The sequence below is a fragment of the Pteropus medius genome, unplaced genomic scaffold (genome assembly GCF_902729225.1).
Source record: "Pteropus medius unplaced genomic scaffold, Ma_sr-lr_union100, whole genome shotgun sequence".
NCBI classification, from domain to species: domain Eukaryota; kingdom Metazoa; phylum Chordata; class Mammalia; order Chiroptera; family Pteropodidae; genus Pteropus; species Pteropus medius.
In genome coordinates, this window is record NW_024349798.1 from 5,024,506 (window position 1) to 5,050,925 (window position 26,420).

The following is a 26,420-nucleotide window of genomic DNA, read 5'->3' on the forward strand; positions in this document are numbered from 1 at the left end:
TTCTTCATCCCTGGGTTCTCATGGATGTTCTTTCCCCTCCAGTTCCTTCCTAACACTGGGCACCACCCCATACACCACCACCATCCCCTCTGCCTCCTCCCCCGAAGCACTGGCTTCCCCAGTCTCTGCCTCACTGCTCCTCCCCTGCCTCGGCCTTAAAACACCCCCACCTGCAGCTAGGAGCCAGCAGTCCCCAGGCGGCACCCAGCAAGGGTGCACTGCTCAGCGTAAACCTGTAAACCTGCGCCTGCCAGAGAGGACGAGGCTCTCTCCAGCCTGAAGGTGGGTCGTTGAAGGGGGGTTGTTCTGTGCAGCTGGTCAGACAGTGGCCAGGATGTGACTGCGGGGTTTCAGGAGCAGCAGCCCCTGGGCAACAGATGGGTGACGGGCCCCTTAAGGGGACATCAGCCTCTCAGCTGAGGACTGTAAAATTGATTTGTGTTTGTCAGGGGCCAGAGACACCTGTGAGGGGCACCGAGAGAGGAGATGCCCTGCAAGAGGCCCACAGATGTGAGGACTGTCCTGGTCTGAGGACACTGACTACCGCTTACTGGTGGGCACCACAACCCTTATCTGGCAGCGTCTGACCGACTCCTCCATTACCCAGGCCGCCAAGGGTTGAGAAGACCTGAGGGAGCAGATGGCTTCAGCTGGCCTAGAACTCCTGGGCATGACCTTGGCTGTGCTGGGCTGGCTGGGGACCCTGGTGTCCTGCGCCCTGCCCTTGTGGAAGGTGACCGCCTTCATCGGCAACAGCATTGTGGTGGCCCAGGTGGTATGGGAGGGGCTGTGGATGTCCTGTGTGGTGCAGAGCACAGGCCAGATGCAGTGCAAGGTGTATGACTCACTGCTAGCACTACCCCAAGACCTGCAGGCTGCCCGCGCCCTCTGCGTCATCGCTCTACTGCTGGCCCTGCTTGGCCTTCTGGTGGCCATCACTGGTGCCCAGTGCACAACCTGCGTGGAGGACGAAGGTGCCAAAGCTCGCATTGTGCTCACAGCGGGGGTCATCCTCCTCCTCTCAGGCATCCTGGTTCTCATCCCTGTCTGCTGGACAGCCCACGCCATCATCCAGGACTTCTACAACCCCCTGGTGGCCGAGGCCCTCAAGCGAGAGTTGGGGGCCTCTCTCTACCTGGGCTGGGCAGCAGCTGCCCTGCTTATGCTGGGCGGGGGTCTCCTCTGCTGCACTTGTCCTCCACCCCAGATCGAACGGCCCCGTGGACCCAGGCTGGGCTATTCCATCCCTTCCCGTTCTGGCACATCTGGGATGGATAAGAGGGACTACGTATGAAATCTCCCCTTGTGCTTGATGTCCTCTCTAGGCCCTACCTCTGTCAACCCCTCCCACAAGTGAAACTCACTTGGTTCCAGCCAAGCATGGCTGCTGGGATAGTCTCAGATGGCCTAGCTGAGACCAGACCCTCCTCAATAGGTTCTCACTTCCTGGCCTGTCCCTGCCTCTCTTGCCCAGTTGTTTCTTCTGCTGTCCAAGACTTAGGCCGGCCCTCTTGTTCTTCCTCCCTGAGCCCTCCCCTGCCCCTGGAACCTGGGCCTCACCCAAAGGGCAGGAGCTCCTTGGCTCAAAACAAGAGGATCATGCTCTGCCTGCCTTGTAGTTTCCTCCCGCCTGGCCGCCACTACATCCAGAGGTCCAGGCCAGGTCCTCTGGGTGAAGCATCTCCTCCAGGCCAGGAGGCCCAGCACAGTCCTTCCTGCTCCCATCCAAGTCCCCAGAATAAATAGAGTATTTGTACCTCTGGCTGCCTTGATCTGTTATTGGGCAGGGAAGGCCAGGTGGCCTCCCAAGTGTTGCCAGGCCAAGGCCTGCTCCAAGTCCTGCAAGGCAGGGGGGGAATAAAGGAGGCTAGTTGTTGGCGTTCACCTCCTCACAGTAGGCTAGAACTCAGCAGCCCCCCAGGAACACCAATGGCAAGTAACAAAACACACTTTATTTAGTAAAAACTGGTGAGTGTGGGCGGGGCATGACAGAAGCGTGCAGGGGCTGGAGGTGAGAGGTTCAGGGGTTTAGAGTATGGCTGGGACATGGCTCAGGTCGGAAGAGACAGAAGCTTTGGAGGTAGAAGGTTCTTTGGTAACTTAATCACCTGCTCTTGGAGAGGTTATTTGAGGCTCAAAAGCCCCTGGAGCTCCAGAGGCCTGACCAGCAAGGCGGGGCTTGTCTCTTCAAGCCCAGGGAGGAACTGCCCCAACAGCAGCAAAAACTCTTTGGAGACAGACTGTGAAAGCATCTTGTCACAAAACACCTGGCCAGCAAGCAGCCTTCACCCTACGGCCACAGCTCCAAGCTGACCTCCAAGATGGGAATGTCCAGGGTGGAGAAATCCAGAAACTGAAGTGTCACATCCTTGGTTTCATCACCCAAAGGTGAGAAATGCCAGCGGCAGAGCCCAAGTGGAAGATTGAGTTTCTTTTTGGTTTGGTGGTTATCAAATGGATTAAAAAAAAAAATCCCACCCATCCCAAATAAAAAGCAAAACCAAGATAAAAGCAACCCTAAAGCTGTCATGCATCTTGATGATTCCAGCTCAGGGGGTAGGCTCCACTATCAAGGGAGACCCACTCTCCTACCCTACATCAGACATAATTCTTTGTGGGGTACTCAGAGGGACCCTGAGAGTTGGCACGTGGGGCCGATGCCGAGTATCGAGCCAGGTAATGGTTGGAGCCCTGGGACCCCCCAGAGGGGCAGGTGCAGCACAGCAGCCCACCACCCAGCAACAAAAGGCCAGAGGCCGCCCAGCCTAGATAGAGGGAGGCCCCCAGCTCCCGCTTTTGGGCCTCTGCCACCAGAGGGTTGTAGAAGTCCTGGATGATGGCATGGGCGGTCCAGCAGATGGGGATCAGGGTCAAGACCCCTGCGATGACAAAGATGATCCCGGAAGTGAGCACCAAACGGGCCTTGGAGTCCTTGTCTTCCACACAAGTGGTGCACTTGGCCCCACCTAGGTAGATCAGCAGGCCCACCAAGGTGATGAGGAGGGTGATGACACAGAGGGCACGGGCGGCCTGCAGGTCCTGGGGCAGTGCCAGCATTGAGTCGTACACCTTGCATTGCATCTGGCCCGTGCTCTGCACCACACAGGACATCCACAGCCCCTCCCACACCACCTGGGCCACCACGATGCTGTTACCGATGAAGGCGGTCACCTTCCACAAGGGCAGGGCGCAGGACACCAAGGCATTCACCCAGCCAAGGAGCGTCAGGATGATCCCCAGTATTTGCAGACCAGCAGAGGCCATGGTGAGATTGAAGCTGAGAGGAGCTGCACTGGGAGACATAAGTAATGTTAAGACCTGCTGGCCCAGACCCCTTGTTCCCAATGAGTGCTACTTAATCCCCATGCCATGTGCCACAGCCACAAAGAACGCAGGACACCAAGAGTATAAACTATGGAAGTTGGGACACCATGTCCTGTAACATAGGCAGAGTATGCTCCTTGAACCTTATTTTCTCATGGGCAAAATGAGCATTTAATGCTTTAGCATTTATTTATTTTTCCTTCGTTATGTGACAAGCACTTGCTTACAATAAGGAATAAGTAAGCCATCTGGTCCTGGCTGTTTCGAGTGTAAGTGAAGTAAAATATAAAGCCTATGCAAATGCTAGTCCCTAGCTTCAGCCACTTTGGGTACATTTTATCAAACAGCAAAGCAGCAAAAAGGGGATGAAGAGACAGAGCAAAGTTTACAGATGTTTTCCACAGGGCACACAGATGAGAGGTTGGCTCTAGCCATGAGTAACAGGCTCAAAACTTGTCAGTTTCAAGACCAAGATTAGAGATCCATGTTTCCTCCCACAACCCAACAGGAGTGTCCAAGCCCCTCATACCAAGATGGTTTGTATCCCAGGTAGGTGGTTACCAGTTTGATCTTAAAGATCTTGTATCTGGGCGGCCCACCAGTCTCCACGTGGCCTGCCCCAGTCCAGCCAATACCTCCAGGAGCGGGAGATGAGAAAAAACCCCTCCCATCCAAAAGTACTTCCTTCCCAAAGGCCAGGGCTGCCTCCCTGGGTCCTGCTCTTCTGCCCTCCCCTAGGCCACAGAACATACTCCCAAAGGCTAGGGACATTTTTCTTGTATATTCTTGCCCAATATGCTCTCAGGCTACGACTTCCCTAAAAGGAGCTAAAACTTTTAGGGTCTATCCAGTGAACTAGGTCCTTTGCTTCAGTGACCCCATTGTCTCCCCTCACACCCACTTAGTGTTGGAGGTCTCCACCGGGATCAGTTCTGTTCAGGGTCCTGTTGTGGCTCTCCATTGCCTAAAGCGCTCGGCTTGGACCTAAACCTAGCACCAGCCCAGCAGTGTGGCCAGGTGGCACTCTCCACTCCTCATTTGCGCCCGAACCTTATCTGGCCGGAGCTGAAGAGGTCGGGGGAATATCCGACAGGGCGGGCCAGACCTTGCTGGTCCCAGTCCTCTGCTTAGCCTCCAGGCGTCTGGCCTTGTTAGGGCCGGGGCCACGCGGGCCTCGGCACCCTGCGCCCCTCCTCTGCCCTCGACCCATTTCCTTTTCATACCCTATGAGCTCGGCCTCAGTCCGAGTGCGCCCCTGCCCGCTCTCAATCCCTACTTTCCTTAGGAGCCCGGCCTGAAAGTGGATGTTCTCACCACCCCTAGCCTGGGAGCCGCGCGCCCAGGATAGTTTAATGGCGGCGCCGACTCAGGGTCCGCTCCTGCAGGTGAGGGGGAGGGGAGCCCGCCCCAGAGAGCAGCGCAGGTGGGGGAGGGGCACCCGGTTTCGGTGCCTTTGTCCCACGGGAGGGGAGGAGGAGCGTTTAACCCTTCATGAGCTGCAGAAGGACTCGATCTGCTCGGCGGCTTCCGAGCAGCCCCGCGCTGGGAGACTCGTCGGCTACGGTGGCCGCCTCCAGGAGATCACTCCAAGTTCTCCAACGGGCCACACCCCCTGCACCCCGCTCGTCGAGGCATCCACTTTCTCTCTTACAACATGTACATTGCCCACTGGCTCACCTGAGAAGGAGAGTCCGCAGAGATTCGTAAGAGCGAGACGAATGCAGGGATGGGGCGGAGGCGGGGTCTTAAAGAGGCGGTGACGTCACTGGACCACCGCCCCGGGGAGGGGCAGAGACCCCAGTCCAGACCGCCGCGGGCTCGCGAATCCCAGCTTCGTCAATCGGGGGCGCTCGAGACTGGGGCTGCTGCGCCTACACCTGGCTCGGTTGTGGGGACATTAGCGGCTCAAGTCGCGGCCCCCAGTGGGTCAGGGCGCAGGGCAGGGAGCCAGACGGAGCTTGGGTCTCAGCTCCCGGCTCTGCCACTTACTAACGCTGTGACCTCAGGAACTCACCTAAGCTTCCTGAGCCTCGGTTTCATACTCTGCAAAATGGAGACAACGAACCTACATTTTAGTAGGTAATCATGTCCTAAGGTAGAAATGAAGCATTATCATTTTTTGGTTATGCTTTTGTTATACCCCCGGGGCCCTTACGAAAGCTGCAGTTAGCTCTGCAATGTGTGATTTCACATCTGATCCCCCTTCATCCCAAACCTCCGGGACCTGAGCACCGAGAGGGCAGTCAGGTCTTCGTCCCTACGGTCCCGGCCCCTAGCTCTCAGGGATGTTTGCAAAGCGAATGACTGAATTTAGCGGGCCGGGAGGGGCGGGGCATCCAGGGGCGGGCCGATGGGCTGGCGGAGGCAAGGGGTCTGCCCCGGAAGGCGGGGGCGGGGGCGGAGCTGATGCTGTCTGTCCCGGCGGCGGGCCGCGGGCGGCGGTCGTAGACAGCAGCGGCCGTGGGACGCTCACAATGGCTCCCGGCCCGCTGTGCCCTTTGCTGCGACTCCTCGTGCTGGGGCTCGGGCTGGCGCTGCTGTGCGCCGCAGCCGGGGAGCGGGTGCCAGGTACGCTGGGCGCGGATAAGGGGTTGGGCGTGAGGGCCAGGGACTCCCCAGCCGGGGATCGGGGACCAGGTTTTGGTGTCTAGAAGAGAGGGTAGAACTGAGGGGACATGGGATCCTGGATCAAGTCTCCAGACACCACACTCCCTAGCCAGGGGAGGTCCCATCTCGCTCAGAGTGTCATCCTCAGTACGGGCCTCAGTTGTCTGCCTGTCCAACTCGGGGGCTGCTGTCCTTAAAGTCTGGATTCGGAAGTGGAAAAATTTTGAGGGCGGGTTGTCTCATTCAGTGAAGGGGCATAGCCCAAGCCTGGTCAACACCAGGTCTGCCCAGCCCCAGTGGCCGAAGAGTCGTAGCGGGGGGCTGTAGAGAGGCACGGGGGTCTGTGCCCCGATACCATGTGGGGTGCCCCCTTCCATCCGGTGACTTCAGTGCCCAGCTATGTGGGGGGAGGGACCGGGGTCGGGCCTGGTGCCCAGGAATGAGTCACCCGCCGACGGCGGGGGGGAGGGTTGTGGGGACCTGATCCCCCCTCCCGCTCTACGCCCCCCTCCCCCCCGCGCTGCAGTGTCCCGGTCGGGCCGTGCGGTCACCTGTGAGGAATGCGGGAGGAGGGCGCCGGTGACTCACGTTATTCGAGCCGGCGGACCCTGACCTCAACCCCCAGAATAGCTGCGCCCCGCCCCCAGCCTCTGACCCACAGCCCCCTCCCCAGGCACCACCCCCTGCTCTCGCGGCAGCTCCTGGAGCGCAGACCTCGACAAGTGCATGGACTGTGCGTCGTGCCCGGCAAGACCGCACAGCGACTTCTGCCTGGGCTGTGAGTAGCGGGCAGGGCCAGAGGCGAGCAGACACTGACTCGGGGAAGAGAGTTGCTGAAGGACTTCAGACCTGGGAATTAATGTGGTGGGTGGGGAGTAGGAAAGGGCCTCTAATCCTGGTAGGGGCCATCTGAAGGAGAGACTTGAGGCTCAGATCTAGTGGGTGGGGCAGGTCCGGAGAGGGGAGGTCTGACTACTGAGTTTCACTCCCAGGCACTGCGGCCCCTCCAGCCTCCTTCCAGCTGTTGTGGCCCATCTTAGGGGGAGCCCTGAGCCTGGCCCTCGTGCTGGGGCTGCTTTCCGGCTTCCTGGTCTGGAGACGGTGCCGCAGGAGAGAGAAGTTTACCAGTAAGTGTGCCCTGGCCTGCCTGCCCGCCCACCCGTCCATCACTCCTCGACATCTCTTCCCCACCCTCTCCCGCTCTTGATGACCCCTCTTCTTATCTTGCAGCCCCCATAGAGGAGACCGGCGGGGAAGGCTGTCCTGGAGTAGCACTGATCCAGTGACAATGAGGATACCCTGCCAGCAGGAGGCCACACCCACTTATTCATTCATTCATTCATTCTGGAGCCAGCCCCTGCCTCTGAGGCTCAGCCAGAGCCAGGCTGCTCCAGCCACAGGAGTGTGCAGGGATGGGGGATGACAGGTGAATCACTTCTCTGAGGCCTGGACCCAGGCTTCAGAAGAGACTTCCAAGGTATCTGACTGCCCTGTCTCTGGATCCAGGACAGAAAAAGAGACCCAGACTGGCTCACACCTAACAGTCGACACTAAAGAACCGCAACATTTGCACAAGGGTCCTGCACCCCATGGCCTGGGGGCCAGGCTGACCTGAGGGACAGACACAACACCAAGCCCCACCCACAAAGATGTGCTGAAATTCCAGCATTGGGGTGTTAGCCGGGGGGGATTAGGGACCTGTTCCTAACACTAGGGGGCTGGCCCTCTAGGGGGGCTGGCCCTAAGACACTGCCCCCCCCAACCCTCAAAGGGGGGGAGATATTTATTTTGGGGAGAAAGTTTGGAGGGGTGGGAGAATTTATTAATAAAAGAATCTTTAACTTTAAGAGGTTGGAGAGTGGCATGATCCCCAGCCTGACTTCCCAGAGATGGAAAGAGGAGTGAGTCAGACAGCCGCGGGGGCGGGGGTGAGGCTCTGACTCACACATTCTCAATGCCTGAGCCCAGCCTGCCAGGACCTGGCCTGGCCCTGACCGTTTTCCAGGGAAGATCTTGAGGAGAAACCCTAGTATCGAGTGCCCGAGCCCTGCCCTCCCTCTTTCCAAAGGCCCCAGGTTCCAGACTAAAGCCTTCATCAGCTTAGTAATCTTTATTCAGTTCTGGTGTGTGGAGGGGATGCCTCCCTTTCCCTGCTGCTGTCTTTCCTGCCCCTCCCAACCTCAGGATTCATTGAGGCTCATGTCCTGGTGCCCAGAGGCCTGGTCTGGAGAAAAAGCAGGGCAGCTGGTTGCTTTGTGGGGGAGTTGGTCTCCGTTGTTGGGGAGAGGCACTGACTGCCAGCACTCAGAACTCCATTATGTCCCCAGCTGCAGTTGCAGGATAATGGGGGGAAGGGGTGTCCCCCAGCCTCAGAAGCCGAAGGGTCTCAGGGATCAGGTTTCCAGGGTATCGCCAGAGAAGCATCTCAGAACAAGGGCTCCTGGAAGAGGAAATGACAGGGCAGATGGCTGAGGCTGGCGGGGCAGAGCCACCCCCAAACCAGGTTCAGGTCCCCAGGGGCTCCCTGGCTACTGGCACCATCTAAGGAGCCAAGATGAGGAATGACAGGTTGACTAAAAGCTAAAAATAGCAGATGAGGCAGGGCTTAGAGTTTGGCTCCCAGGACCGGGTGTGATCCTCCAGAAGACCCAGCCGGTGGATAGTGGGGATGGTGCCTACCTGAGTGGGGACAGAGTTGGGGGAAAGCCATGGGGGGCTGCAGTAAGGGTGGTCATTGTGCAGGCTGAGTCGAGAGAAGTGGGTGGCCATGTTCTCCTCAGACAGGAATTGCTTGCGCAGAGGCTCCCTGGGGAGAGACCGAGAGGCTGGCAGGCTGGGATATTCAGAGGAAGCAGGCTGATGGGGACCTGAGGTGACAAGAGGTCTCGTTGGGAGTCCCTCCCTGCCCTCAAACTCACTGCTCCTCCTCCAGGCGCCGCTTGGTGCTCATGGGCACAGCTCCTCGGGGAGGGGAGCTGGGAAGAAAAAAGAGCCAGGTGCACTCCACCCTCTTGGCCCCATATCCAAGATCTGCTCGCCTGAGCCTGCAGGGTAAACCAGGAACGCTCAGCTCATCCCTTTCAGCTGATGCCTAAGTCACCCCTACTCTCCTGGGCCATCCAGCAGCCTGCCTCAGAAGTCTCCAAACCCGTCTGCACTTATACCCAGGCCCTGCTGATTCGCCACACCGAGTGTCATCCTGCACATCAACCCTGAGCTCCCAGATAAAGTTCCTGCGCCCCTGGGCCAGGTCCACCCAGGGCCCCCCCCAACACACACCTCGCGTCCAGGCCTCGAGGTGCCCCCGAGGCGGCCCGTGGGTCGCGCAGGGCCTGACCCGGGGGTCCTCGTTCCGGAGATTGCTGAAGGATCATTGGGGTTCGGAGTTCTGTGGGTAGAGGGGCGGGAACCGGACGACAGGGGCGGAGCCTTCGAGGGCGTGGCCAACGTGAGAGGCGTGGCTTTAGGCGCGCGTAACGACAAGATTCCGCGCAGGCTTGGAAGACAGTTGGCGCGCGGCTGGAAGGCGGGTGTGCTCCGTGGGGGAGGGGACCCAGTGTAGCGGGATTGTGGTAGGCGCCACTTAAGTGTCGAGGATCTTCGCAGTGGTCACCTCGGCTCCTGGGCTTCCGGTGGTACGCAGCGGCCGCCTGCGCGCCGATGCGACCGGCGGTATTGGGGCGGTGAGGTTCGGTGGTGGTGTGCCGCTCAGTGACACGTCGGGACGCGTGAGGCTGCGTTACGCGCGGAGCACTCTGGGACGTGTAGTTCTCGCGATGGAGCGAGCTGTGCCGCAGGCGGTGCCTCTGGGTCAGGTGAGGCGTGCGTGGTGTGCGGTGCCTTATGGGCTTTGTAGTCCATGCCTGGCTCGTAGGGAGCGGATGAATCGTATCCTGAGCCCTGTTTTGTGTGGTCTGGTCAGTGCGACTCGGCTTCTGACCCCGGGGACAGAAGAGTAACCCAGAAATACCTCAGGGACCTAATGTGAAAGTCAGTAGGATTTAGAAGGCAGGACGTTTTTCTGTATTGGGGTAATAGAGCCACTGTTTATGCGCTTTCTATGAGGCAGCCCTGTGCAAAACTCTTTATATACAGTAACTCATCCAATCGTGACAGAATCTCTTGTGAGCTCCATTTGACAGTTGAAGAAACTTGGAGGAGAGGCTGGGGCTTGCTTAAGGTCCTACTAGGCATTAGCGACTCAACTTTCCCCTTCCTCACCCTCTTCTTGAAACCACTACTGGAATTGTATGGGCAGGTGCCTGCTTAGTGCGCCTCAAAAAGCTGAGAAGTTTGGGCAGTGGCCCAACTGGTGGCAGGGGAACCAGGAAGGAGTTTGTGGATGGAAGGTCTCAGACAGCCTTCATCCAGCCTCTCCCCACAGATGGAAGTGTTTCAGGCCCTGCAGCGGCTGCACATGACTGTTTTCTCCCAGAGTGTCTCACCCTGCGGGAAGTTCCTTGCAGCTGGCAACAATTATGGGCAGATAGCCATCTTCAGGTACTCTCGCCCCTGCTCCATACCACCCATTAACTCTGGCACTAGGCCCTCCTGGGACTGATGCCCCCTGCTTCTGACTCAGATCCCGCCCCCCTCTCCCTTCAGCTTGTCTGCTGCTTTGAGTTCCGAGGCCAAAGAGGAAAGTAAGAAGCCCGTAGTGACCTTCCAAGGTGAGTGTAGCCATTGAGTCTGGCTTACAGGGACCCCAGGGTAGAGGAGGGAAGCAGGACAGAGTCACTCAGGTTCTGCATTTCCGTTTAGCCCATGATGGGCCTGTCTATAGCATGGTCTCCACTGATCGACATCTGTTCAGTGCTGGTGACGGAGAGGTGAAGGCCTGGCTTTGGGCAGAGATTCTCAAGAAGGTAAGAAGTATGGAGCTGGGGAAGGGGCGCTGGGGCATCCAGCCCCTGAGAGAGCCTTTGAGGTCACCCATTGTTTTCCTCCACAAAGGGCTGTAAGGAGCTGTGGCGACATCAGCCCCCATACAGGTGAGCCAGGGCCATGTGAACAGAGAGCACATGGGGGTGCAGCTGCTGCCTCACCAGAGCTGACCCCCACTTTCCCTCCCCTATCCTTCCCCTAGGACCAGCCTGGAAGTGCCTGAGATCAATGCTTTGCTTCTTATTCCCAAGGTCTGAGCCCTCTATAACTAAGGCTTTACTCTGCCTTGTTCTTGGCCCATACTTCGATCCTTCTCCATCACTGTCTTGATTTGACATTGACTGCTGATCCCACCCTCCCTTCCTCTTCAGGAGAATTCCCTCATCCTGGCAGGGGGAGACTGCCAGTTGCATACGATGGACCTTGAGACAGGGACCTTCACAGTGAGAGGGTCATGGAGCTGGGGTAGTCAGGGAGGAGTGGGGAGAGGCATTTTTTCTGGATCTCATCCTGACACTGCCTCTCTCCCTATAGCGGGCTCTCCGGGGCCACACGGACTATATTCACTGCCTGGCACTGCGGGAGCGGAGCCCTGAAGTGTTGTCGGGTGGCGAGGATGGGGCCGTGCGGCTTTGGGGTAAGGGAATATCCGGTTGGAGGGAAAGAGTGGTGAGGGAAGCAGGGGCAGATAGGGTGCCTCTTATGGTTCTTTCTCCACAGACCTCCGCACAGCCAAGGAAGTCCAGACGATCGAGGTCTACAAGCACGAGGTAAGGGTTCACCCACACCCTGTCCTCCCTACTCCCTGGACATCACGTGCAACTTCACCTCCTTTCTTCCCCTCATGTCTCCCAGGAGTGCTCAAGGCCCCAAAATGGGCGCTGGATTGGATGCTTGGCAACTGACTCAGACTGGATGGTGAGCCGGGCAAAGTACAGGATGGGGTGGCAGCTCTGGGCCCTACCAGCTGAGAGCCTGTAGCTCATGGTGGCTGGGACTCCCACCTTTCTGCCCAGGTCTGTGGAGGGGGCCCAGCACTCACCCTCTGGCACCTCCGATCCTCCACACCCACCACCATCTTCCCCATGCGGGCACCACAGAAGCATGTCACCTTCTACCAGGACCTGGTGAGGCTCTCTGTCTTGATTTTGCCACCCTTTCCCATCTCCTCTCTCCAACCCTAATCCCCATGTTTCTTCCCTGCTCTCTAGATTCTGTCAGCCGGCCAGGGCCCTTGTGTCAACCAGTGGCAGCTGAGTGGAGAGCTTAAGGCCCAGGTACCTGGCTCCTCCCCAGGACTGCTCAGCCTCAGCCTCAACCAGCAGCCAGCGGCACCAGAGTGCAAGGTGGGTCCTGCAAGGAGCTGTGGGGATACTGAGAGGCTAGGGTGTGTGGGTAGGTCAGTCACCCTCCTCTTGCCTCCAGGTGTTGACAGCTGCAGGCAACAGCTGCCGGGTGGATGTCTTCACCAATCTTGGCTACCGAGCCTTCTCCCTTTCCTTCTGACCTCCAGCAACACCCCACCTCCCCATTCCAGGGTCTGGACTGTTTTGTTTCTTTTTACGAATAAAATTTCAAGCTTTCTTTCCATGCACTTTCTTCCTAAGAATGGAGACCAAGTCGGTATAATGATTTATGTATGTATTACTCTTAATAAATACTCACACACTCTGGGGCATGTCAGGGCCAGGGGGCCTAGAAAGGATAAGACCTATATAGATTCAAAAAATAGATTGTTCTGCCTCACCTTGCCCCGCCACCCACCTGGGGCCCCTGGTCCCCAAAGCTGGCCCCTGCCCAACTTCCCTTGGAAGACAATGGAGGCCCTGTTGCTCCATTGGCCAGAAGAGGAAAGTGAGCCCGAGAGGTCAAGGACAGGCCCCTTGGCCAGGCTCTCAGGTCTTTCGGAAGAGATTGCTGAAGAAGCCGCCGGCGGGCCCAGGACCCCGGCGCAGCGAGAAGCGGGGAGCAGGGCGCCGCGGAGCTGATCCTGCTGCGCTCAGCTCTTTCTGGCGTTGGGAGCGCAGCTGCTGCCCAATCACCACTTGCATGTCGTCCTGCAGGCAGGTCAACCGGGCGGGAAGGGCGGGTCAGCACACCAGCCCCGCCTCCTGTAGACCCCGCCCCTCCGGCCCCTACCCCTCACCTGCCAGGCCTCCAGCTCTTGTGTCAGCGCCACCTTCTGGCGGATGGTGCGAAGCAGCTCCCGGGAAAGAGAGTCCCGCTCCAGAGAGACGCGGCTGAGCTCCAGGGACAGTTCCAGGGCCCTGAAAGCGAAAGGGGCAGAGAGAGGGTAGGAGGGCACTGGGGCCTCAGCGAGCAGGGGGTTCGGGGGCTCCTGGACCCCAGCTTGAGTGGGACTAGTAACACCGAAACCAAGGAGGTTAGAAAGCCCTTGGGTTGGAGTAGGAATAATTATAATCCAAATCATGAGTGAGGCCTAGAAAGACCAGAGTTCTCTGGGGGCCCGCAGCCCCACTGGGGAGGTAGTAAATGGTGGCAGAGGCAGGCTCACTCACTTATTCACTGCCTCCTCCCTATCAGAGAGGGCGCTGCTTAGGGCCTCCTCGAGGTCCTCCTGCTCTCGCAGCTCCTTCTGCCTTCGCATCTCCTCCCGCAGGGACTGTAGCTCTGCCCGCTGCAGCTCGACCTGCGGGTAAGAGAGGTGGCAGAGATGCAGGTAGGCTTCTGGGTCTCCAAGCTCTTGCTCTTCCCAGCAGCCCGGGCTCCAGCCCTCCCTTGCCCACTCCACAAACATCCCAGGCAGCTGTGGCCCTGTGCTAGAGATGAATTGTATGAGCCCCCATGTTGGTGAGGGGCTAATTGGGTGGTATAAGTTTGTATGGAGAAGCATTAGGAGGTGGTACTAAGGGGGGGATGCAGTCCAGGAAGCCTTCCTGAGGAAGGTGGCTCTTGAAGCATGACTAAGTTTGTTGCGGTGAAAGGTGATCCAGGTAGAGGGAGATTAGTGGACAAAGGCTCAGAATTGTAGATAGAATAAAGAAATTAGGGCTCTGTACCCAGCGCAATCCCCCCCTGCCCCCCACGTACACACACCTCATCCTGCAGCTGGGCCATTTCCGCCTCCTTCTCCTCCAGTATTTCCCCTGGGCTCAGGGATGCTCGCTTCTTGGGAGGCTCCAAGCTCTCCTCCTGGGGCAAAGGCTGGTGATTGGACATCTCTTGGGTCTCCGGGGACATAGCGGTCTGTTCACCAAAGGAATTGGTTAGCGAGGTGTTGAACTTCCTCAGAAAGAAGGGTGTAGTCTGCAGCCCTCCTGGATGGCTCACGTTGGGACTGGTGGGCCGTGAGCTCACCACGGAATTTCTGCGTCCATCTGCGTTTTGGTGCTGATCACCGTCAAAGCTATCGGCAAGTTCTGACTGCAGTGAGGTTCCCGACATGTCAGCGTCCTGGAGGCGCGAATTCTCTTCCAGCTCCGAGACGCGCCTCTGCAACCTCCGCAGCGTGCTCAGCGCCTCCCCGGCCTCGGAGCGCGCACGTTCCAGCTGTGCACCCATGGTTAGAAAGACAAGTGTAGGTAGACACATAAGCTTGAGCGGTCAGCCAGGTACGCTGGCTGCAGGCATTCCGCGGCCCGCCTCCAGGGGGAGCCGGCGCGCCGTGGAGAGCCAGGCGGTTCTGGGCATCGGCGCACCCCAGCAGCCAGAACCTGTTCTCCCTTCTGTATCGCTGGGCGGCCTTGGGACGCGCAGTTCTTGGCCAGTACCAATTTCCTTGCCCATAAAACAGGGCGCGCGCGGGCACCCGGCTTTAAAGACTCCCATCACCTTCCCTTCAGTCTCACCCCACCTGGGAATCTCGAAGAAAGCCCCGCCCCATTCCCAACCTGTCAGCCTTTTTCACTAATTGCTAACATCTAGAATTGATTGAGCTTTCTAAGCCCGCGCTGTGCTCAGTGCCTCACACGCTCACCAGAGGTCTCATTACCATCCCATCTCACAGATGGGAAAACTGAGTCTGGGGTCTCACAATATAAGAAGGGATACTGGGATAGGAACCCAGAAAATTTAACCCCGAAGCGCAAACTCCTGAGATCTCAAATATCAGGCCATTCTGCCTCTTCATACCCTTTTTTCCATCTCCGCTGCCCCAGACCTGGTCCAGGTCCTCATCATTTCTGGCTTGAGCTCTACCCTCAGCCCCCTCTTTGACCGCCTAGCTGCCTGGCTCTGTTGCATTCTAAGAGTATACCACCCCTGCTTAATACCCTTCCATGGCTCCCACTTGCCCTTGGGTTAATGCCTGTGCTCTCATGGCCCAGCTGCTGGGGCTCATAGTGACCCAGCTCTGACCTCATCTCCCAGGAAGACCTGAGGCAGTGGCTAAGGTCCCAGCTGGATGTACCCGCACACCGCAACCCCCCGGTCACCTCCAGGCTGTGTTCCCTCCTCTCACGCCGCAGTAGCAACAGCTCCTCGTGGGTTGCCTGTAGCCTGCCTTGACCCTTCTCCACTTCCTCACGCAGGCCTCGGATCTGGGCTTCCAGGTCCTGCCGTCGGCTCTGCAGCATCTGGTTCTGGCAAAAGGCCTCAGAGTTAGAGGGGAGGTGCTAGACCAGTTCTAGATAGCCTGCAGCCTTCCTGGCTCAACAGGCCCCCAGCCCTAGCTGGCACTCACTTCACCCTGCAGACTCTCCAGCCGTGTTCGCAGCTCTGCTCCAGCCAGGGCCTGAGTCTGGCACTGCCCCTGAAGGGCATCCAGTTCCTTCTGAAGTCCCTGCTCAGTCTGGGAGGCCTAGGGAGAGGGGAGGAAATGGAGATGTCAGCTGGCCCAAGCTTTAGCACCAAGCCCTGGGCACCCCCACATCTGGACCCTGGAGTCTGTCCCCAACCCTGACCTGAGCTCAGGGCTGTCTTACCTGGGCCAGTTGCTGGCTGAGCCGAAGGTTCTGCTCGCTGAGTTCACTGAGGGCTCGTGCCCGCTCGCGCCCACTGTCCTGCTGCTCTGAGCGCTGCTCCCCTAGCTGGGCCCTCAGGGCCTCCACGTCCCCTTCCAGCTCCACAGCCCTGGCCTCCCATTCGGCTCCCCGTGCTGCCAGGCCCTGGCGGAGCTCATGGTTCTCCTGCTGTAGCTGCTGTGGGGATACAGGGTCAGAAACAAAGAGGGAAAGATGAGACTGGAATAGATGCTGAGAGACTAAGATGGAGAGACAGAAACCCAAAGAGAGTCTGAGGGGTTCTGAGACAGTCATGAAAGCAAGAGACAGTAAGGGAAGAAGCAGACAGAGAGAGTGAAATGCAAAGACTCAGAGAGAAGGAAGGGGGAGCAGTAGAGAGAAATTTCCAGGCCAGAAAGGAGGGGCTGACCCTAGGCTGTGGGGTGGGGCTTGCTGATGCCCACTCACCTCTGGCTGCTGCCTGGGCTTCTGGACCCGAGGTCGCAGGCGCCGTTTTTGGCGCCTGAGTCTGGCAGAATTTAAGCCCCTACCCATGGTCTCACACACCTGTGTCCCAGGGGCTCTGGAGATTTAGCTTCTGCCCAGCCTCTGCTCAGCCCCTCTCCCCTAGCTCCTCCTGGCCAGCTCCCTCTAATTAACCCTGGCCAGCCCCACCCAGGCCCCATGGCTCTGCCTGCCCTCCCTAAAACCTGTCCAACTAGCAGGGGGAGGCGCCTGACAAACCCAGATGCCCAGCTAAGGGAGGCAGGCAAGTTGGAGGGCCAGCCTCGGGCCCCAACTCTCTTTAGACTCTCAAAGCTGGAAGGCCATGCTCAACATAGCTGCTACAGTTAATAGCAGTACTGCCAGGTCCTGTGCTAGTGCTTTACCTGTACTATTTCATTTAATTCACTAGCATTAGAATCATTAACATCTTCATTTTACAGAGGAAACTGGGGCTCAGAGAGGTGAAATGCCTTGCCCAAGGAAACAGTGAGTTAGTGGAGCAGGGATTCCACCCAGGCAGCCAAGCTCTTAATCAAATTTGTGGGGGGTGGGGCAGGGTGGGGTGGGGTGGACACAGCTCTGAGAATAAGTCCACAGGATTGGGTTACAATTGTCCTGGCTGGTGCCCAGCCCTGTTGCTGCTTTGTGTTCAGGCAAGTTCTTTAATATATCTATGTTTCATCCATCCATCCATCCATCCAGCCATCTATCCATCCAGCCATCCATCCAATCATGCAATATTTCCTGAGTTCCTTCTGTTCTGGGGTCTGACTGTCAGCAGTAAGCAAGACCACCAAGTTCTCTGCCTCAAACAGCTTAGCGACCAAAGAGTTTGAGGCAAATGGATACATGCTTGAACTAGGTCGTTTTGGAGGGACAGTAAGGGCTATAAGGAAATCCTGGGAAGTGATGAAGAGGAGCAGGGTGGAGTGGGGGCTCCTTCAAGAAAAGTGATGTCTGAACTGACTCCTGCAGGGCAATAAGGAAGAGGGCTACACACAAGGAACAGCAAGTGCAAAGGCCCTGAGGGAACAAGCTGGGGTTACTCAAGGAACTGAAAAGAGGCCCTGCTGGAGGAGGCGTGGTACGCTGAGCTGAGGTCAGGGAGGCCGCCATGGAGACTTTTAGGACCTGACGAGGAGTTTCAGTTTCATTCTAAGTGTGATGAGGAGCCATTGGGAGGTTCTGAGCAAGGACTGAAATGATCTGATTTACAATTTTTGAAGATCCCTCCAGCTGCCCCATAAAGAATGGGCTTCAGAGAGCAAGAGTAAAAGCTAAGGACCAGTGAGGAGGTGGCTGCAGTGTCTGGGGCAGAGGTGATGGAGGCTGAGACAGCGTGGAGGCTGCGGGGATGGTAAGAAGTGGGTAGACTCAGAATCTGGTTTAGAAGAATCAACAAGGCTTGCACATGTGAAAGAAGAGGTCATAGAGATGCTGAGGATCTGCTGCCGCCATGGAAAGGTGGGATGGGGACAGTGGGTGATGGGTCGTAATTGAGTGCCACTTATGTTGAGATACCCATTAGATGGTTTGGTGGAGAGGTGTGGGGCAGTAAGCTACCCATGTTGGGATTGGGGCAGCAGTTGGGGCTGATGACATGGATTCACTGTTGTCAGTGGAGTCCAGAGTATTTAGGGGCCAGATATGACCTCAGGATGACAGCGAGGCTGACAACAGAAACTGGGTAAAGGAAGAACTGTTCCTACCTCACAGAGTTGGGTGAGAATTGACTGAGATGATGCATGGAAAGTGCTTAGCTCAGAGCCAGGTGGGGAAGAGGTGCTCAGTAACTGTTGGAGTTGCACTATACCGCTTAGGAGCCGGATCCAAGATTCAGAGAGCGCAAGCAGCTTACCCAGTGTCACACAGTCAGGCAGAGTCTAAACTCAGGTTTTGATTTATCCTCAGAGTCCGTGTTCTTAACCACTGGACAACACTGCCAGGGAGAATGGGCCCAGCCCTGAACCATTCCAGAAGCATCCTCTACCTGGCTTTCCTCCTCCTGCCTACCTGTCCTCCCCCTGCCCACCCCTGCCCCTGCCTGCAACCCCTGCCACAAGCTCACTTCCTCACGCTCAGAGTGCTGGGTGCTCAGCATCTCCAGCTGCCTCTGCAGCTCCTCGTTTCGCTCCAGAAGCATCTTGCCAAGCTCCGCGGCCAACAGCAGATCCTTCTCCTTCTGTTGTAGCTGCAGGGCCAGGTCCTCAGGCTCCTCAGGCCCTGGGCCACCTCCCAGAAATGAGTCCCGCCGCTCCAGCACGAAGGGGAAGAAACCCTCATCGCCACTGGGGGAGGCGCCCCCCGAGAGCAGCCCCGACGGGAAGCTTGGCCCTTCTGGGGAGCTCATGGTGCCTGCAGCATCTGTGAGGACAGGTAGGTCTGTGAGGACAGGTAGCTGCAGGACACTGTACTCTGCAGCCGGGGTTCACTCCTAGCTGGCCAAGACTTGGCCCACCCTTAATTCTTCACCTGCCCACTGGCCCTCCCAGTCCTGAAGCCAAGACCACAAAGGGTTAATGATCTATGTTTTGACCACACAACTCTGTTAATGTCCCCAGGGTAAATTAAGGCAGGGAGAAGTAGGAAATGGGCTATCCTGCCTTCTGTCTCTGGCAGACATTCTCTGCTCCCAGAAAACCTGTCCCTGTACTCTGGGATACGGGCCATCCTGATGACGGTCCCTGCTTTCCTCTTTCCAGACTCACCAGCTGAGAAACTCTTCCCAGAACCCAGGTTCTTAGGGACTCAAGACTCAGGGACAAGCTAGACCCTTCTCCTTCCAAAACCAGGGCCTTGGGAACTTAGATGTCCTGACCCCTTAGTCCCCAGCAATCCAGCCCCCTCCTCTTCCAGAAGCCCAGGTCCACAGCTCCTCAGGACTCAGATGCCCTGCCAGATATCCTGACCTTGTTCTCCTAGTTTCTCAGGAACCAGGTATATTGGTCCCCACCCTTCAGAACTCAAGTTCCCGGACCCTACCCTGAGCCTTCCCCTTCTGGAGTGTTGGCTCCGTCCTCCAGTTTCCAAGGGCCCAAATGTCAGGCGGCCCAGGGCAGGGCGAGGTAACAGGTTGTGCCAGCAACTGCTGCCTCGCCAATCCAGGTTCCTGTTTACTCACCAGCCGGCCCCTGGGGATGGGAGCCTGGTGGCGCTTCCCTAGGGCCTCCCAGAGCCTGGCAGTTCAGGGGCTCTAGAGGGAGGGGATACATGGGGCTTCCCCGGCACACTCCACTGCAGTCCTCTGGGGGTCCCCCCATGCACGCTCGCATGCACGTGCACACACTCACATACCCCTGTTCCTTTCCTCCCCTCACCAGGTGTCTAAGTCCAGCCCTACCTGCAGGACCCAGATGTCACAAGAGTTCCAGCTCAGCTGCCCTCAGACCCACCTGGGGGGTTTCTTTGACGTGGCCCCTGAGGGCCTGACCCTGCTCTGGAAACCAGAGGGCGACCCTCCTTCTCCCCCTCCCCACACGGAGCTGCTATTTAGCACCGCAACCCAGGCGTCATAACCCTCAACTCTAGGCGTCCGAAGCCCAGCCACCGCTTTCCTTCCTGCCGGCCTCCCCTGCTTCCCCGCCCCAGGAATCAGTCCCGGTGCCCCTGCTATCCAGCCAACCGCGCCAACTCGCCCGGCCTCTGTCCTGCCCGAAGCCCGTCAGGAGTCTGTTCTCCGCGCCCCCTAGGCTCTCACCCGACGACGCCGGGCTCCCTCGGAGATCCCCGCAGTCCCGGATCCCCTCTTCCGGAGGCGGCGTCAGGTGCACTGCCCGCACAGGTAAGGGGGCGGTGCCGCAGACGGGGCTGGGGCGCTCCCTGGTGGCCGAAATGGCCGGGCGGAGCCCAAGGAAAGTCACCTCAACCCAGATCAGAGGCACTGACCTATCTTGCTGCCATTAATGGAGCGCCTATTGTGTGCAGACACCACGGGAAGCATCTACGTCAGCTCCTTTCCCCTCACAACTGTCTTGTGGGATAGAAAATTATTATTTTTTATTTATACATGTTTATTTTTCAATTAAAGTTGACATACAATATTATATTAGTTTCAGGTGTACAACATAGTGATTAGGCATTTATATATACCTTACAAAGTGTTCACCCCGATAACTAGTACCCATCTGGCACCATTCAGAGTAGTTACAGTATTATTGACTATATTTCCTATGCTGTACTTTACATGCCCGTGACTATTTTTTTTTCTTTAAATATTTCTTTGTGATAGAGGACACCTACTCAATTAGAGGTCTTAAAAAAAAAAAACCTATCATGCCATTAATTCATAAGGCATGGGCTCCAGCAGCTCAGTCTCCTTTCCATTCATTCTCACAAAGTATGCTGCTCTGAGTGGGGTAGGCTGGTGCTTCAGTTGAACTCAGGTAACTTTTTCTTTGGCTTCCTTCTTTTTTTGATCATTTTCCTTCACACGTTTCAGGAAACTATCTCGAACACTTAGAGTGCTTAATATGCTCAATATGTCCATTAATTCTCTTGGCAAGAATCTTGACTTTATCTTGTTTGTTTACAACACTGCCAACCACATGCTGGGTAACACTGTAAACATGTCCAGTTTTGCCGTGGTAGCATTTGTGGGGTGTTCCCTTTTGAACAGTGCCCATTCCCTTGATGTTTACAATATCACCTTTCTTGTAGATTCGCATATGTGTGGCCAAAAGAACAACTCCATATTTTCTAAAAGGCCTAGAGAACATATAGTGGGTACCTCTCCTCTTTCCCTTTGTGTTGGTCATTTTGGTGAATTGCTGGAAGATGGCAGTTCTGGCCAAAAGGCTCCCTGTGACTATTTTTGTAACTGGCAATTTGTACTTCTTAATCTCTTTCACCTTTTTCACCCATCCTCCAACCAACCCCCACCCCCACCCCTGTTGCAGCCATCAGTTTGTTCTCTGTAGCTATGAGTCTGTTTCTTTTTGTTGGTTTATTTATTTATTTATTTAATTTCATTTAGCATAATACCCTCTAGGTTCATCTGTTGTGACAAATGGCATGATCTCATTTTTTATGGCTGAGTAACATTCCATTGTATATGTACTACATCTTTATTCAATCGTCTATTGATGAACACCTATATTGCTTCTATATCTTGGCTATTGTAAGTAGCACTGCAGTGAACATAGGGGTGCATATATCTTTTCAAATTAGTGTTTGGGATTTCTTCGATTAAATACCCAGAAGTGGAATTTCTGGGTTATATGGTAGTTTTATTTGTAATTTTTTGAGGAACCACCATACTGTTTTCCATAGTGGCTGCACCAATTTGCAATCCCACCAACAGTGCATGAGGTTCCCTTTTCTCCTCATCCTTGCCAACACTTATTTGTAGATTTATTGATGATAGCTATTCTGACAGGTGTGAGGTGATATTGTGGTTTAGGATAGGAAATTATTAGCAATGATAATAACATGTTAAGCACTCTGCTAATTCGGCTCTTTTATAGTCATAAATTGTTTACTTTCATGACATCCTAATGAAACAGGAACTACTATTATCCCCATCTTACAGAAGCTGAGGCTCAGGGAGGACCTAACTTGCTTGAATTCACATGGGCAGAACTTAAATGTGATCTGCAGAAGTGTGACTTTAGGGTATGTGTTCTTCTACTGATTCCCATGCTGCAGGCAAGGACAGCTAAAGTGACTTGTCAGTGTGGCTCCCAGCTTGGGTCTCTTAGTTCCCAGGCTGCCCAGAGCTGGGCACTGTGCTCCAGTCTGGGACAGAGGCCTTGGAATGGAGACCAGAGGATTCAGGACTGCGTTCCTGGGTCCAGCCCTATGCAGCCTAGGCATACAGGTGATGCCCGAGCCATGGCCTTGTGGCTTGTCATGATTCTCCTCAGACTTCCAGGGCTCCTTGAGTCCCTGTGACAGGGGCTCCTGGCCTGGTGAGCAGGGACAAATGGAGGGCTAGGAGCAGTGTCGTGCTGGTAACTATTTAACAACAGCCTGTCTAGGGGAGAAGAAAGCCTGGGTTTGTTGCATTTGTCAATTTCTGTGGTATAAATACTGCTTCCATGGCTGATTTCAAGCTACCAACACAACATTATTGAATATGGGTGGAGATGTGCATAACCAGCTTTGCCAGCCAGTACCGGTGGTTCCCAAATCCCTTTGGCCAGGACGCGTGAGTCATGGGGAAGTACAGGCCTCTTTGACTGGGTCTTAGAAAAATAAGAGGAAGATGGGAGCTAGGACTCTTGACTGTGGACTCCTTGGAGGGGATTGGGACTCCAGGGTCCTGGGGCTGGGACAAGGTTTCCTGCCAGTCCAGAGTAGAGGGGTCGATTTCTTTGCAAAGGGGTCTGAGGGCTGCATTGCCTAGCAAGTCCTCCATAATCTCCCACACACCTGTGGGAACAGCCTGGTGGACTTTGCAGGGCTGGAGACACCCTAGCCTCCACTTGCTGCTGCCATTTGACCCCCTCCGAATGCTAGGGTCACCCTGGGCCCCACCCCCACCTACCCTCACTCAACACACCTTTCCTGAGCCCCTCTCCTGCCAGTCAGGGGCTGGGCTCACCTAAAGATAAAGTAGTCAGGGCCTGGCTCCAAAGAGACTCACCCAAGAACTAGGAGGGGTTTCAATTCATAAACCAGAAATGAACCAATAAAACAGTACAATAAAGCAGTACAATAAAGCAGTACAGCAAAGGAATTTGGCTCATGGGCGCTGTATCACACGGCTTCGGTCCAGATTCCAGTTTGGCCACTTAGCTGTGCACACCTGTGTCATTCAGCTGATTAACCTCTGCAGCCCTCAGTTTCCCCATCTGTAAAATGGGGATGATAGCTCCTAGCTCATAGGGTTGTGAGGATTAAATGAGGATGAAGTGCCAGCACTTAAGTTGATGCTAGTGATCCTCGGCCTGGTCACAATAGGTGACTAACCATGCATGTTACAATGTTTTTCATTTTCATAGCAACCTGATGAAGTCATATCCTTCAAACAGTGAACCAGCTCAGGGAGGCAAAGTGGTTGGCTTATGCCTACATGGCAGACCCTTGCCTGGCTCCCAGCCCCAGTTACTCTTCAGATATTTGCATCTGGCCTCCGGCCTTCTCCGAACCCAGGAGTTCTGGCCTCCAGTTGCCCTTCTGGACCTGAGCCTTGGCCTTCCAGCCTCTCCCTGCCCCCAGCTGCCTCCCTGCTGATTTCAGGAAGAAGATGGATGGGAGCAACAGAGTGGCCCCAGAGGAGCCCTAGGGAGGCTGGAGTATGTCCAGATATAAGAGGTATTGTCAACCCAGCCATCATATGCTCTCCATCTGGCACCCAGACAAGCCAGTTTGCTGGGGCCTCCAGGCCCATGCTCAGCCTGGAATGTTCTCCCCACTTTCTGAGCCCCTGCTGGGCCCCTACTGTTCCACACCTCAGCTTGCAGTTTCCTCTCTTGGGAAGCCTTCCAGGACCTCATGATGCCTTGGGCAGTCTATGCGGGGCAGCAAGAGGACAGAAAAATGCCTCCACTTCTCTCCCTGCCCCCATCATTGAGGGGACCCAGTGTTGGAATGAGCCAGTTTCAGACCAAGGCACCTCCAGGATTTTACAACATATACAAAGTCTATGAACAATAAGTAGTATTGTTGGGAGCATTTAAAATCTTTATATAAAACATTTCACACTAATGCATTGTTCTGCAGCCTGCTTTTTCCATTTAACTTGATGTTTCCAAGTTTCTTCCTAACTAAAAAAAAAAAAACAACTTTATTGAGGTATGTATGTATTCATTTTCTTGGACTGCTGTAATGAATTACTAAACAACAAAAATTTATCGTCTCATAGTTCCAGAGGCCAGAAGTCCAAAATCAAGATATGAGCAAGGTTGGTTCCTTCTTGATGCTCTGAGGGTTAAATATATTCTATGCCTCTTTCCCAGCTTCTGGCGCTGCCAGCAATCCTTGGCTCGTAGACACAGCACTATAATCTTTGCCTTCATCCTCACATGGCTTTCCCCTCTGGGTCTTCTCTGTGTCCCTGGGTCTCATATCACTCTCTACTTTCTTTTATAAGGACACCAGTCATTGAATTTAGGGCCTATTCTAAATCCAGAATGATGTCATCTTGAAATCTTTAAATTATATCTGCCAAGACCCTATTTTTAAATGATGTCACATTTTTGGGGACTGGATGTTAGGACTTGGACTTATCTTTTTTGGAGACATAATTGAACCCACTACGAGGAATAATTCTTATATGATAAAATTCACCAATTTTAAGTGTTTCATTTGATGAGTTTTGAACAAATATGTGCATTAACATAGCTGCCATCACAATCATGATATAGAACACTTTCATCATCCCCAAATTTCCCCATGACCCTCTATAGTCAATCTCTCTCCCCGCTGCTAGCCTCTGGCAACTACTGACCTGCTTTCTATCACTATCGTTTTGTCTTTTCCAGAATGCTTTCTAAATGGAATCATTTATAGTGCGTGGTCTTTTTGTGCTTGTCTTCTTTGATAAGCTTAGCATAATGCTTCTGAGATTCATCCATGTTGTACGTATCAGTGGAATCAATAGGTTCGAAAATTTTCAAACCTAATGAAAAGTTTCAGGAATAATATAACGGCCTCCCTATAGACTCACAATTGTGAACGTTTTGCCACATTTGCTTTCTCTCTCTCTTGCAGTATACACACCCGCACACAGTTTGCTAAACCATCGGCTACTTCTGGCTTCTTACTCAACATCTCCCGAGGACACAGATATTCTCCTATAATCATGTATAATTATCACATGTGATAAATTGAACATTAAAAAAATACTATAGATACAATAATCTTACGCAATTCACAGTAATGCTATTTTTAGATGACTTCCCCCCCACCCATGATCCAATCAAGGATCACGTATTACATTTAGCTGTCATTTCTCTTTAGTCTCCTTTATCTAAAATAGTTTCCCTATCTTCTTATGTGTCTTTCAGGATCCTGACTTTTTTTTTTTTTTTTTTAAAGAATCCAGGAAAGCCGTTTCCCAGAAGGTTTCTGAGATGTAGCCAGGATAGTGCATTTGGATTTAGTTTGTTCCTAACTGCTATCTGGTATTTCATCCAATGTTTATGCCCCACTTTATTTCTCCACTCACTTATCAATGAACATTTAATCTGTTGGCACTTTTCCAATGTTATAAACAACATTCTAATGCACATCCTTGTACAGATATCTCCATGGACACATGGGTGGGAGTTTTGTGCTATCATCCATCTACAAGTGAAGTGAGTGGGGAGAGGTGATCCAGTAATCTTTGCTGTATAATAACCATTCCACAACTTAGAGGCTTAAAACAACAATTTGGTTTTCTCTCTCACAATTTTGAGGGTTGGCTGGACTCTGCTGGGGTTCTTGCTCCTAGGCCTTCATGCAGTTGCATATAAACAGTGGCCAGGGCTGGAGTCATCCAAAGGCTTCTTCACTCCCATGTCTGGCACCTGGGCTGGATGGCTGCATCAGCTGGGGCCAGACAGCATTTCTTTCTCCACACAGCATCTGCCTGTGACCTGCATGGATTTCCTCACAGTTTGACTATCTTAGACTTCTTACGTAGCAACTGACTTCCCCCAAAGTGAGGTTCCAAGAGGCCCAGACAGAAGCTGCAAGGCTTCATAAGACACAGCCTTGAAGGTCCCAGAACCATCACTTCCATGACATTCCACTGGTCAAGCAAGTCTCTGAGCCCAGCCTGGGCTCAAGGGCAGAAGATTAAATTCCACCTCTTAAAGGGAGGAGTAGCAAAGAATTTGTACCCACCTTTTATCTACCACAGAGGTTATGCTCTTTAGGTTCATTAAATATCACCAAACTGGTTTCCAAAGTGTAGGTATTAATTTACACTGTGTAGTAAAGAGTCTGACTCCATTTTTGATGTTTGACTGCTCACAGCCTTAAAGCCCCATGCCTCCCTCTTCCGCTTGTGCTGCACAGCTAAGCAGGCTGACAAGAAGGCCCTGATCTCTCCCTTGCACTGAAGGGAAATTGAAATCATCCCCTAACCACAAAAAAAGCCTCTCTTTGCTCTCTCAAGCCATTTCAGATCTGCCCTCCTTCCTCCTGAAAGCCTCATCATGTGAGTAATCCATCTCATCATATTCTCTTGGTGGGAGTAGCCTCATCAGCCTGCACATTTGAACCACATTTTGTGGGGAGCATTGATCTCATTGTGGGGCAACCACAAAA

The 26,420-nt window shown here is 54.6% G+C and overlaps 6 protein-coding genes across 8 annotated transcripts; 3 read left to right on the forward strand and 3 right to left on the reverse strand.

The window, feature by feature from the left end:
• Positions 1-640: 640 nt before the first annotated feature.
• Positions 641-1,756, forward strand: CLDN9 (claudin 9). The gene has a single exon (XM_039885101.1). The coding sequence runs from the start codon at positions 641-643 to the stop codon at positions 1,292-1,294; it is 654 nt and encodes a 217-aa protein (XP_039741035.1). The 3' UTR covers positions 1,295-1,756.
• A 178-nt stretch (positions 1,757-1,934) lies between these two features.
• CLDN6 (claudin 6) lies at positions 1,935-5,622 on the reverse strand. 2 transcript variants are annotated; one of them, XM_039885100.1, is made up of 2 exons: positions 5,002-5,622; positions 1,935-3,287 (listed from the first exon to the last, which is right to left on the reverse strand). In XM_039885100.1, the coding sequence occupies exon 2, from the start codon at positions 3,262-3,264 to the stop codon at positions 2,599-2,601; it is 666 nt and encodes a 221-aa protein (XP_039741034.1). In that variant the 5' UTR covers positions 3,265-3,287; positions 5,002-5,622; the 3' UTR covers positions 1,935-2,598. The 2 variants fall into 2 exon arrangements, with proteins under 2 accessions (XP_039741034.1, XP_039741033.1); XM_039885099.1 differs by having other exon boundaries at positions 1,935-3,292.
• A 109-nt stretch (positions 5,623-5,731) lies between these two features.
• On the forward strand, positions 5,732-7,778 carry TNFRSF12A (TNF receptor superfamily member 12A). The gene is made up of 4 exons (XM_039885102.1): positions 5,732-5,892; positions 6,605-6,709; positions 6,924-7,058; positions 7,162-7,778. Exons 1-4 carry the CDS (start codon positions 5,799-5,801, stop codon positions 7,215-7,217), a joined length of 390 nt encoding a protein of 129 aa, XP_039741036.1. The 5' UTR covers positions 5,732-5,798; the 3' UTR covers positions 7,218-7,778.
• Positions 7,779-8,026: 248 nt separating this feature from the next.
• HCFC1R1 (host cell factor C1 regulator 1) lies at positions 8,027-9,335 on the reverse strand. The gene is given in 5 exon segments (XM_039885103.1): positions 8,027-8,371; positions 8,611-8,637; positions 8,639-8,737; positions 8,850-8,906; positions 9,211-9,335. Coding segments are annotated over 5 exon segments (414 nt in total). The 5' UTR covers positions 9,306-9,335; the 3' UTR covers positions 8,027-8,235.
• Positions 9,336-9,607: 272 nt separating this feature from the next.
• On the forward strand, positions 9,608-12,403 carry THOC6 (THO complex subunit 6). Of its 2 annotated transcripts, XM_039885096.1 has the most exons (13): positions 9,608-9,746; positions 10,316-10,431; positions 10,537-10,601; positions 10,693-10,796; positions 10,885-10,922; positions 11,018-11,066; positions 11,187-11,258; positions 11,350-11,452; positions 11,536-11,585; positions 11,671-11,733; positions 11,832-11,942; positions 12,027-12,161; positions 12,241-12,403. In XM_039885096.1, the coding sequence occupies exons 1-13, from the start codon at positions 9,708-9,710 to the stop codon at positions 12,319-12,321; spliced, it is 1,026 nt and encodes a 341-aa protein (XP_039741030.1). In that variant the 5' UTR covers positions 9,608-9,707; the 3' UTR covers positions 12,322-12,403. The 2 variants fall into 2 exon arrangements, with proteins under 2 accessions (XP_039741030.1, XP_039741031.1); XM_039885097.1 differs by lacking the exons at positions 10,885-10,922; positions 11,018-11,066; positions 11,187-11,258.
• A 153-nt stretch (positions 12,404-12,556) lies between these two features.
• On the reverse strand, positions 12,557-19,959 carry BICDL2 (BICD family like cargo adaptor 2). Its single transcript, XM_039885095.1, has 10 exons — positions 19,921-19,959; positions 18,292-18,587; positions 15,699-15,914; positions 15,458-15,574; positions 15,210-15,356; positions 14,107-14,325; positions 13,873-14,022; positions 13,335-13,465; positions 12,962-13,082; positions 12,557-12,872 (listed from the first exon to the last, which is right to left on the reverse strand). Exons 2-10 carry the CDS (start codon positions 18,571-18,573, stop codon positions 12,711-12,713), a joined length of 1,545 nt encoding a protein of 514 aa, XP_039741029.1. The 5' UTR covers positions 18,574-18,587; positions 19,921-19,959; the 3' UTR covers positions 12,557-12,710.
• Positions 19,960-26,420: the final 6,461 nt, after the last annotated feature.